A 12,903-nucleotide genomic window follows, 5' to 3' on the forward strand; every position below is an offset into this window, starting at 1 on the left:
TTAAGTATATAATTAGGTATTTTCTTCGGTATTTTCACATATTCGGATTACAATTAATGCATAAAAATGCAGTGTGATCTCTACAACGATCGTCTAAACGGTTACGTGACATTTCCGAAAAGAAAAAATAATAAATTAAAAAAAATATCAAAAAAATAATACTGACACAAACCGTCGCTCTTGGGTCGAAAAGACCCATACTCACTTTGAATGTCCGTCCTGTCCAAGTGCCGCGGGCAATCTGGCCGGGGCGGGGAGTGCGGCTAGCCTATATGGTAACTTAAAGGTACTAAGCACGCCAGTTAGTTATATCGATTATTTTAGAAGTTATCGAGGTGTAAATAGAGTGCTGGGTCTTTTCGACCCACGCGCGACTATCCGCGGGTTAATAATATAACAAAATAATTAAATACTTAATTTAAGTGTTTTGGTACTTAGGTACTTTAAATACCCATCCATCTGCCAGTTGAAAAGAAAGAGTTTGAGCAATGAGCAATTTCTAAACGCAACAAAACAAATTTAAAATGAGGAAAAACAAAACTATAATCTATTACTGTAGTTCTCAGAATAATAAGAAGTTTCACATACACAGACTATAATATGTCAGTATAGCTGTCACTGGGTTATTAAAAATAAAAATTGACATTGACATTTACGATAGCTTCACAACTTGACATTGACAACATAAATAAAGATAGTTGCCACCGAAAAAATGAAATTCAACACAAAATCACAAGACAACAACAGAAAAATAAAAGAAAAAAAAGTTAAAAACAGAGGGTATGACTATGTTGTTTGCCTCGAAAAGCGACCGGGAAAAACAAAGTCTAGTGCACTCCTACCGAACCGGATTATTTCTTGGATGCAGCTCGCTTCGCTCTACTGGAAGCCAACGAAACGTCTGGGGCTTTACTGCTGGTGGCCTTTGGTGCCGCCTGACCGACGTTCTGACTGGTCGGCGGACAAACCTGGTCGAGCTCAGCGAGCGTCACAACGCGATGCTGCTTGCCGTCAGCGCCCAGCACCACCACGCAGCCGTCCCGTGTCCAGCACTGCTTCACGCCAACGCGCTGCCTGGCCGCCATGAAAGCTTCATGTCGCGGCTTAGTGAGGAATTCTGAGAGTGTGAACCCGCTGCCCTTCATCTTTGCCTTGGAGTACCACACCTTGTTCCGGAGAGCTAGGTCCTTAAACTTGACAAGGATGGGCCTGGGCTTGTCACCTACACGCCCCATCCTGTGACTGCGAGCGATGTCTTCTCTGCAGAACAAGTCAGCATCCTCAGTGTGCTTAGTGATCACCCTAACAACTGAGTTGGCCGCGTCTTCCTTCTTATCCTCCGGTATCCCGTGGACAAGCAGGATCTTCCGGCGGCTGCGCATGTCCAGGTGATCCATGCCTCTTGCCAACATTTCAACCTGCTTCTGGAGCATGTTGAATGCAGTGACTGTGAAGCTCCTGAAAGCTGCGAACTCAGTTGCCAGTCCTGCAGCTGAAGGAGATGCCGGAGACTTATTTATTTGTGCCTCAAAGCTTGCCATTCGCACATTCAGCTGGCCCATCATCTCAGCAATCGACTCCTTGATGCTCTCCATAGCTAGTGTTTTGAGGTTATCTCAGTGTTTATGCAACAGTACAGGTATTATTGCTTCTTCGAAGGAGATAATAATGTATGGCAGGTATTTAATCTTATACTTTCATAATATAGTGCCTTTTTATTTTATTAACACTTGTAATTATTTTTATTATAGATTAATTAAAATTTTGATGTGTGTTTACTTTTTACACCTACCCGAAAAAAATATGATGTACAGATTATTAAATACAGGGTGATATAATGAGAAATTCTAGGTTTTAATACACATCTCATATTTTTTGGAATGTACAGTACGCTGAATCTTTTTTAGTATTCCTATAGGACAAATATATATATATAAGGATAAATATATATATATATATATATATATATATAGGAATAATTATCTGAATCCAACACTTTAACTGATAACTGAGTCACTCTAACTTAAGAAAAACTTAGAGTCACTCCGCTTACCAAGACTCTACGATCTGTATTTTTCAAATCTGAGTAGTTTGATTTACCTACGAGTGTACAAAGAATAATTTTACACCTACCTACATGAAACGCAAAAAAAACCTGTTCGAACCATTCTAATATAATTAAGACCTTAACCGAAAGCCTCGTCGTGTTTCTAAGTAAATTATATTATACTAGCTGTTCCCGCGAGCTTCGCTCCGCCTTAAAAAGTTTTCCCGTGGGAATTCGGGGATAAAGAGTAGCCTATGTTCTTTCCCAGGGTCTATACCATATGTATACCAAATTTCATTAAAATCCGTTCAGTAGTTTTGGCGTGAAAGAGTAACAGACAGACAGACAGACACAGTTACTTTCGCATTTATAATATTAGTAAGGATTTATTATATAAACCTATTCATCGCGTGGGAATTAATTGGCCTGGCTGAATATTCAGATCTTGTCAAAGTTATAAATCTTCTAGAGTATTAATTTATTCATAAACCTAAAAACATGAATTTCATTCCTAGTACACCTTTTGTCAAACTGCGTAAATAAGTTATCATTATCATTAACGAATATATAATCACATTTGAATAGATATCATACCTTGGGGTACTGGGGTACGTTACCTTTAAAATGGGCCGAACATAATGCTGAACCAAAGCATTTAAGGTCTTATTTTTAGTACGCATCCATGTAGAATTGAAAAACTAAGTGTATGGTAAATAGAAACAAGGGGTAATTTCTTAAACGTCTCTGATGAAATTCAACTCAGAAAAAAATAATATGAACATTGCTACCTACTTATGACCAACCACAAAAACGGCCAAACATTAATTATCTCAATCCCATAAAAAGTCGGTTAACAGGGATCACAAATTTTAACAACCGTCGCTAGATCTCAATGGTCGGTCCGCTGGCCTCCAGGGAAATTTCGTAAAACATTCACAGATTTAAACAGCTCCCTGAATAGTTAATGCCTTGGCTTTTCCTTAACAGTCACCGCTATTTTTGTTCTGTATTTAGTAATTTAAAAAACAGTTGTCCTTCATATCTGTAAAAAGTAATTACAATTAGTTAACAGTTGGAGAGGGGATAATAGGGAATAGAATAAAAAAGAGTGAACGGTGGAGACTTTCAGTAGAAATCCATGGAAAATACAAAAATAAAAAGTTTTAAAATACCTGTAGATTAGTAAATATATATATATATATATAAAAACGAAGATAAAAGAAGCGATTTCTTCACAGAAATAGGCAAAGTATGATATGTAAAGGTACAATCTGTTATAAGTGTATGGAAATAAAAAACTACCATTGATAAACAGTAGGTCATTAACATAGATAGAGGTTATTTAATGACTGTGATAGTAAATGTATAAGTAGAATAAAAGTTGGTTCGCCCACCGCTTTTTTTTTCAAGCGTTGTTGAAGCTCGATTGTCGGGGGCTGCGGCCCGCTTCACTCATTAATTAATTACTATTACGTGCAACGCTGATAATTAAAACTGAAGAATGGCCGGAAATTCTTTAACAAGCAAATTGCTCGGAAATGTTGCAAGTAAATATTTTTTGCCACCGAAATTGACTTCACTGAATTTCGCAATAAATTACCTTTTTAATTAAGTTGCGAGAATTTGCTTATAATTTTCCTTGGGGCGACCGGCCCGATATTGAATTTATTATTGAAGTGGTGCTTGAGTGTAGTTTTTTATAAGATTATTTAAACTATTTATTAATGTTTTTTGGTTTATTGATTTATTTCTTGGAAAACAAACAGCATAATGAATAGCCAGTAAAGTTTTTACAAACAAAAATTTGGTACTTTCGTTGTTACAAAGAAAAAGCAATTAGGTAGTACTTAATACATTTTATCATATATAATATATATCGAACTTATATCAAATTAGATAATTTACAATACATTCTATCTACAGACATTTCAAAATTTCACTCATTCGCAAATTTAACTCCTCTAAAGTGTAAATCAAATATCATTTCAATTTTCAACCAAAGCCCTTCCGTTTACCACTTGAGTGTGAACCTATTTCTAAACGAGTCAATTTATATATGAAAGATCCCTTCAAAGGGACCGATGCAGAGATTTCATTTTATCAAAGACTCCATTACTGTCGAGTGTAAGTACCCGCCATTGTGTCTTAGATTAAAAGTGTGTTGTGTATGCAAAAGTATTGAGATTTAATAACGAAGTGTTTTTAAAATGTGTTGTGTGGCTTCTGTATGTAAAAGTAAGGTTGAGGTTTTTATATACCTAGATACTATTCTTTGTGGGTGAGTAAGTACTTGCGCCTCTCTCTCTCTCTCTCAGCCTTCTGTAGTCCACTGTTGGACATAGGCCTCTCCTAACGATCGCCACCCCAAACGGTCACCCGCCATCTGCATCCAGCGGCTTCCCGCTACCTTCCGCAGATCATCAGACCAACGGGTTGGGGGGCGACCGACACGCCGTTTGCCGACACGGGGTCTCCACTCCAGGAGGGCTACTCTCTAACACGTTCCGTCGTTAAATACGAAAATCGAAAACCGTACGTTAATGACGGCATATCGGTACTCTGTACCAACTTCGGCCGCGCTACGTTCTTCGAAAATCATAGACAAATCATAGAGGTACTACGTGAATGAACGAAATAGTGTAATGAATGAATGTATTGGTTGGGCTTTCAAGTGGCTTATCGGTAAATTACCGGTTTTATTAAAACATTGCATATTATCATTTTTACGTAAAATTAAAATGCACTGTTTGTTTTTATGTACATTAAACTGATTTATTTAAATGATTTTTCACGCAGAGACGTTTAAATTACAAATTTTTGATAAAATTAAAATATTTTTACTCTACTTTTTTCACTATGGTAGTCTGTGATTTTCTGTCAAAGAGGCTCATAAAAAAATCAAACACAAAATAAAGTTAAGTTGAAGTTGAACGCGCCAAAGTTAATTTCTTTCTACCATGTCTGGGTCTGGGAACTGCAGCACGGAGCAGATTCAAGAGCTCTTTTCCCTCGTGAGCTGCTGTCGTCGGCAACCAGTCGATGCGGCGGCTCACTGAGACGTTGAACACCAACCAGACGCCGCCTGACTGAACAGGCGGCCCCACGGACCCAGGAGCTAGTAGGCCCTGGAGCAGAAGCCCGGGTAAAGAGGGACTCCTCAAGACCCGAAGCCTGCGCCCTGACGGGCGCAGAAGAGATCCAACGACTCAAGAGCTCTTGGAGTTCTTATTTGAGCACCAAGACCTCGCGCGCGGTCGTATGAGGAGCGTAGATGGGAGAGTGCGAAGCAATCGCCTGTGGCAGGAAATCGCCCAAAAGCTGAATGCTTTGGGGGGCTGCGCGAAAACAGTGCATTTTATCAGTGTTTAAGCAATAAGTAGCAATATTTGACTGAAACCAAAAAATAAAAATCTCTCATTTAGAAAATTTTTTTTATTCTTTATAAATAAGTGTGTTAGCATGAATAGATGTATCCACACAAAGTAAGTATCTTAGGATCGGTAAAACCATATTTTTATGGATATAATAGAAACACATTCATACCAGAAACAATGAAAATTAAAAAAATATAGGTAGGTAAAGATAAAATACTCTTTATTGCACACAAACAGAAACAGTTCCACAAACATAGAAAAGAAAATAGTACAATCAGTGGCCGTATTACTAAAAGTAATCTCTTCTACAACCTCACAATAAGGATTGTTTTGTCTTATATAAGTATATCCATACAAAGCCGGGGGCATATTACGCCTCTAATAAATGTATTAGTACTCTGCGTACTCTACTTCCTTCCTCCAATGCCCGTCCTTGTGGAATTGCAGCTTGCTGGGGAATGGGCAGGGCGTTCTCAGCTGCGAGGTCCTCCTCTGTTAATTCTGAATGGTCGAGCCGAGCATGTATGCAAATGTTGTGCAATACACTGCATGCAATTGCAATTTTGCCAGCGGTCTCAGGAGTGTAATTTAATTCTCTGGCGGCTAATAAGCATCTGAAAAAAAACTTTATTTAAACTCTTTTAATTGGTAAGTATTATAATAATGAGACATGTTGTGTAGGTAAGTTTAATGTTTCAATTGATTTATGAATAAATGCAATTGGATTAAGTATGCTTAATAGGTACTACCTCCATCTCCCTTTTAGTATTCCAAATGTGCGCTCTACAGTGGAACGGGCACGTTTCTGAATTATATTGTAGCGGCCTTCAGGTGAGTCGTCTACTGCATGGTCCACTGGAGTCATCATGAATGACCGGAGAGGATACCCTGAGTCACCTGTAGAACATGTTATGAAATGATTAATACATTATTATTTTGGGTTACCAACATACATAATACATCCATCACCTCGCTTTGGGCTTTGAGATAGTTTAGGTTGAGAATGGATAAATACTTTATCTACACAACTTTATACCATCAAACAAATCAATCTTCGTCATTCTGTGAAGAACATCGTCATCGTCAGCGTAACATGCTTCGTCAAAGTAAAAAGTAAAATTAAATTAATCTAATAATCCGCCACGAGTCATACCTGGCCCAAAAGTACCCATAATGCTTGCAGCGTTACCTCTTTGAATTTATATTTGGAACATTTACCCAGTAGGTATGTAGTCTATCCCTGTATTGAGAGTTCTTCCATGTGAGCTTTTATCTCATGTTGGGCCCATATGCCCAATGTATGATGATGTGTATGATGCATCAATACTCAATATAAGGCAATCAGAGTCACATCGCTGTTGAGGCCTACGGCACCTTGATAACTACCCCTTGCATAGAAGTTTAATACTACCAAAATCTGAAATAAATCCGGAAATTATGTTAGTCAGTTATGTTTTATCATTGTCTGATATTTACGTTATTTATCGTCTGATTTTTATGGTTAAAGGTAATATGAAAATAAGATACTTGTTCATGGGATCAATACCCCGGTGTCGTATCCTTGGAGGAAGAAACGGGACAATCTCTTCACACAGCGTTTGGAACTCAGACGGTAGTTATTTACGAATTCAGAGTCGGGAATTGTGTGCAAGCGGAAGTTTCTTCTTAGGGCCTCTCGCCTTTTCCTTCTCTCGTCCCGAAGAATTTCTTGCATCAGCGAATACCTAGCCATTCTTTATGTTATTTTCAGCAATTACAGCAAAACGAATATCTCAACGTTACCTCTTGTGTAGACGTGAAATTTGAAGTAAAACTGACAGTAAATGAGCTGTCAAACTCAATATTACGTGTTTGACATTGCAGTTCAGAGTACCATTTTGTATAGAAAATCGAAACTTCGTTGTTTCGTTCGTTCGTGCGTAAAACTCTCCCTACAGAGTGCGAAAATGGCCCGAACGATGAACGTTATTTCGATTTTCGCGTTACCGAGTAGGCCCCCAGAACCTTTCTACTCCAGCGGTCGTCGGCTCTGCGGGCTACGTGGCCAGCCCATTGCCACTTCAGCGTGCTAATCCTTTTGGCTATGTCGGTAACTTTAGTTCTCCTGCGGATTTCTTCATTGCGAATCCTATCTCGCAGGGACACGCCTAACATAGCCCTTTCCATAGCACGCTGAGCAACTCTGAGCTTGTGGATAAGCCCTTTGGTGAAGCACCACGTCTCGGCTCCGTAAGTCATCACTGCGCACCTGCGCCTGGCTCTCTCGAATGGAACCTTTTTGCATATCCCCAAGGTCTAAACTGCCTTCTTAAGCTTGGACCATTTCCCACTACGCTGGTCCACTGCGGGATGGTGGGTTCACGTAATCTAGATGTGCGAAACATCAACAACATAATCATATCTATCTACATAAGTAGGTAAATTACAAAGTACGAAGGCACGGTTATTTTGGTTATACGGTTAATATATATATATATATATATATTATATATTGTGTTGTTTTATTTATTTATATAGTCTATAGTATGTACTGTTTAATTAGTATACCTTGCACCTCTACTCCCATTAATTATGTTAAAATTGTCTCTTCCATCCAAAGGTTGTCTGGTAGAGATTGCTTTAAGCAATAAGGCCGCCTTTTTTGTGCTATTTTATATATAAGTTGTGAATTGTAATATTATCTTTAATGGTGCAAAATAAAGAGTATTCTATTCTATTCTATTCTATTCTAATAATTATTTCCCGGTATAGGCGCCATTATAACTTTATAGCGGTCATTTGCAGTACAAATAAATTATAGCTCGGTAATTTATTTAGTACCAGCCGCTTGTAAATTAGAATATAACCTCAAATTAAAGCTGCGATAGAAGCATGGACTAATTCTGGTGACTACGGAGATAATGTCAACTATAGAGATTATTTTCGACCAGTAGAGATATCTCGGTAAATTACCAGGTTTTTTAAATAATAATGTAATTTCTTTTTTGTCGGCACCGTAGCTTAGGCTGCTTCTGAAGCTTGGGGCCGCGGGTTCGAATCCCGCCCAGGGCAAACCTTCGTGTGATGAGCACTTGTGTTTTCCTTGTGTCTGGTTGTCGTTTATCTATTTAATATGTATCTATCTATGTATCTGTGATTTATATAAGCTGTCCGATACCCATTACACAGGTTCTGCCTAGCTTGGGGTCGAATGGCCGTGTGTGAGATGTCCTCACATATTTATTACTTATTTATTATCTTACTGCCTCGCTGACCTGGATCATTGCGGACCTCATGTTTCTAGTCACCAGAATTGGGCCCCATGAGTGTGCACCTATTTATACTGGATTAACTAATAGTATTTTCGCATGGATTAACCTTTTCAAATAAAGCGAAGCTCCCAGAAAACCTTAGTAACATAGGATGTACGGATGTACCCACTATAATATCTGCAAAACTAAACAAGGAACCACTGCATCACTGTCTACTCGCTAGATTAATTAAGGTGTACATTATGATTGATTAATATTATGTCTTGTGGGAGTGTACAATTATTGTTCTTGTTCAGTTGACTCAGGAAATACGCCGCGATTTATATAAATACATGTGATTTTCATGTATAAAATACATGCCGGTGACTTTTGCGCTGCGGCCCAGCACGATGTAGTCTAATGTCCCAAACATAGGTATAAGCTACGACCACACAGTTTTTCTTAGAGCCTAGCCAGTCACCTTTGAGCCTCACGACAAAAAACCAATACGTTTGTTCACTTTGATACACGCTAAGCTTTGATACAGCGCGCAATGTGGCCGCTCAAGAAGATTGTGAAACGTTCGTTTTACTGTGCGTTCGTTTCCCAAACCTCTTGCCTGCGCGGATGTAGCCTTAGTCAATCATTGGCATAGTGACTTCACTGTATGGTCTCTTCTTACAACACCTGCGGTCGCTACACGCGTTCGATATCGACGAAAATAAACGTCACTTTATCGTGATTTGCCATAAGTACGGCGTGATGGTTGGTGGAACTCGCATTATAAATGCGTTTATCGACGTCGATAACGAACCCGTGTAGCGGCCGCTGGCATTTTCATCATTAAGTCTTAGCCTTGATTGACAAAAGAAAAAAACATTAAAAACTATGGATCAGTGGCTGTCATTGTGACAATTTTCACAAAATCTGTTTGATAATATGAAATTTCTAAATTAATTCAATATATCACGGCATGAAGCAATTAGAAAAGTATGCTTTGTCCTTTGTTGTCATAGTTGTGTTGATGTGCAGCGGTTTGTTTGTTCTGAATCTCGTGTGCAGGTGTTTAACTAAAATATACATGTCGATACAAGCGATCCGCTCACAAATGGAGCTTCGGAAAGATCTAAAGCCTTCGTCAGGCGCACGCGTGACGCAACTTGAAGACCCAATGTTATGATGTGTAAGTCGAAGGTATTTACAACCATGTACAAACACGTACATTGTCCACTCATATGGGCCCCGTTGAGGACTGTTATTGCCACAATCTCCATACCTGGCAAGCTGGGAATACTTAGGTAATAATTATACAATTATTTCAAAATATGACCTGGATATTATTTTTTCTTGAAGCCGTGAATGATTTACCCTGGTATTAAATTACTTAACGATTGATATTAAGACTAACTACTGTGTACCTACTACAAATTTTAGCGTAATTTTTTCAACTCAAATTGTAAAATTTAGTTAATACTTTAAATATTCAACACAGCTTAATATAAATCTTTCTTCAATTGCGATCTCTTTGTTAAATTATATTTTTGCAGACAGAACCATAAAAACGCGAAATTATTCTGAAATTCTTTTTCAAAATGTATTTGCGCGCAGATGGATCTAATCTAAAAGATGTCTCGCAATTTAAATATTTACATATTCTACAGATTTTGATTGGAATAGCGAATCTAGATTCTAGTAGGGTGGTTTTAAAGCGCTTAATTCAAGGAACGATGTTAAGCGATAACAACGTAGCTCGATTGGTTAAATCAGATATTCCTTTGATAGTCGGATTTCAATTTGTAGGTATTGGCAGTTATTTTGGTTGCACAGCAACAATGATAGTGCTGTCATGTGCAAAGAGCCCGAGATTTGTCTGTGGAGTGGAGGCAGTCTGAACTACACATTAGCACAGTATGCAAGAGCCTATAGAGGCCTATAGTATGATCATAAAAATTAACTCCCGTATTCACAGGACCTAAAACACTACAAAACTTTGCATGTATTCTCGTATGATATGGTTCGTGTAATGAATGAATAAACCTTTCTGAAAAAACACTGTATGTGATTTTAATTTAGTTCTAAAATATGTAGAGCAAACTTATTACGAAACATAAACTTAACTTATTAAGGGGGGCTAAAATGTAAAGTACATAACATAAGCAACAAGCTTACTTTAAATCACTTAAACTGTATCCCGTTCTATTCCAGAGGCAGTCAACTACGGCAGCACCCGTCACGATGCATCAGCAAGCCAGCGCGTGTCCCCACTATCACGGATCTAGGCGATAGAGCCATGGCCGGTCGCCAAACAGCTGATAGACGTCTGGATAAACTGAGAAGTCGCAAGTCTGAACATTTATTATCGCACTCTGAAGATTTGTTAGCTGTCCCAGAGACTTGTGTTTGGAGAACATTGTTTTAATCTTTTGCTGAATTGTGTTTTGGAGATTTGTAAGTGGAGTTTTTGGAAGCGATGCTGTAAATGATTTAAAGTTTAGCTGCTTTGATGTGTACTAGACGTGTATTGTCCGCTGCCTGTTACGATGCGATAAAAAACTATACATTACATGAAATATTTTTGTTTACATGTATACCTATGAATATATTTGTATCCGCTTCTCAATTTTGCAATCTCAGTATTCATCACAAATCATAAATTTTCAGTAAAATTATTATGCAGTTGCTTATATGTGATAAGAACGAATCATCTCCAATATTGTTCAAAGAAACTCTAACGAACTGTGTACAATAAATATTTAATACACATATAAATTATACATACTTACCGCTATTATAAATCTCAAAGTCTATTGTTTTTGACTCAAAAAACGACAGATCTAAATAAAATAGCACGCGTTGAGGATCACTGGGCCGTCTGTTCCAAGTGGGAGAATTCTCTTGAGCCATGGGTTTCAAAGTCTTTTGTGTTCGTCGTGAGAAATGTTTTTAATCTCTGAAGTGAGAGGTTTTAAAGGATGATAGACGGGGAAATGGAATGCAACCGTACTCGAGTTGAGATTTCGTTTGATTAATGTATTGTTTTATTTCTATTTATAATCTGGCGTTTTGATTTACTTTATGTTGTTTAATTTGGATGTAGTAAATTAGGTTTTAAGCTACGAAATAAATCCTTAAATGATATTTAATGTGGCTTTTATTTGAATGGAAAAATGATTGTAAGGCATTGAAGTTCATTTTGGCGTCGACATTTATCTCTTTTGCTGACTGTACAACCAACAGTTTCACGAATGATAATTAACATCCGGTCACTGTATTCCAGACTGTACAGAAACAAATGACTATGACGACGTCAACCCCAGCGGGGTAATGAGTTGAAATGTTGAAACCCACATTCGTACATCGCATCAATCAAAACGACCACAGACAGTGAAACTTCCACAATAATGTATGAAACTCGGTTCATCACTCATTAGTTCATTACGCAGGATCATTAACAGGTTTAAGGTATTCGCAATGCTCTGTAGTCATGCCCGATATATCGTTTTGTATCATGATATGCCATTGTATCATTTCCCCGTATCAGATATCTGTACACTGTATTTCATGGTCGGTAGTTTTACACGTATTATACCGTGGTTATTAATTAAACGTCTCATCAAACTAAAAATAAATGCATATCAATTAAATTTATATCTTTCTATAATAATTAACAACTAGCTGTCCCTTCGCACTCCCATCCCTGTTTAGTTAAAAAACCATGTGTAGGTATGGGGAAATTAGAACCATAAAAACGCGAAATTATTCTGAAATTCTTTTTCAAAATGTATTTGCGCGCAGATGGATCTAATCTAAAAGATGTCTCGCAATTTAAATATTTACATATTCTACAGATTTTGATTGGAATAGCGAATCTAGATTCTAGTAGGGTGGTTTTAAAGCGCTTAATTCAAGGAACGATGTTAAGCGATAACAACGTAGCTCGATTGGTTAAATCAGATATTCCTTTGATAGTCGGATTTCAATTTGTAGGTATTGGCAGTTATTTTGGTTGCACAGCAACAATGATAGTGCTGTCATGTGCAAAGAGCCCGAGATTTGTCTGTGGAGTGGAGTCAGTCTGAACTACACATTAGCACAGTATGCAAGAGCCTATAGAGGCCTATAGTATGATCATAAAAATTAACTCCCGTATTCACAGGACCTAAAACACTACAAAACTCTGCATGTATTCTCGTATGATATCGTTCGTGTAATGAATGAATAAACCTTTCTGAAAAAACACTGTATGTGTTTT

The 12,903-nt window shown here is 37.8% G+C and overlaps 1 protein-coding gene and 2 long non-coding RNA genes across 3 annotated transcripts; 1 reads left to right on the forward strand and 2 right to left on the reverse strand.

Moving 5' to 3' along the window:
* Positions 1-524: 524 nt before the first annotated feature.
* On the reverse strand, positions 525-1,795 carry LOC125489622. Its single transcript, XM_048625977.1, has one exon. It carries the CDS (start codon positions 1,593-1,595, stop codon positions 852-854), a length of 744 nt encoding a protein of 247 aa, XP_048481934.1. The 5' UTR covers positions 1,596-1,795; the 3' UTR covers positions 525-851.
* A 4,143-nt stretch (positions 1,796-5,938) lies between these two features.
* On the reverse strand, positions 5,939-6,941 carry LOC125489614. The gene is made up of 3 exons (XR_007267092.1): positions 6,640-6,941; positions 6,171-6,318; positions 5,939-6,035 (listed from the first exon to the last, which is right to left on the reverse strand). It is a non-coding gene; the product is annotated as an uncharacterized LOC125489614 (long non-coding RNA).
* Positions 6,942-9,380: 2,439 nt separating this feature from the next.
* On the forward strand, positions 9,381-11,794 carry LOC105383407. The gene is made up of 2 exons (XR_960577.3): positions 9,381-9,834; positions 10,857-11,794. It is a non-coding gene; the product is annotated as an uncharacterized LOC105383407 (long non-coding RNA).
* Positions 11,795-12,903: the final 1,109 nt, after the last annotated feature.

The sequence above is a fragment of the Plutella xylostella genome, chromosome 15, assembly GCF_932276165.1.
Source record: "Plutella xylostella chromosome 15, ilPluXylo3.1, whole genome shotgun sequence".
Lineage (NCBI taxonomy): Eukaryota > Metazoa > Arthropoda > Insecta > Lepidoptera > Plutellidae > Plutella > Plutella xylostella.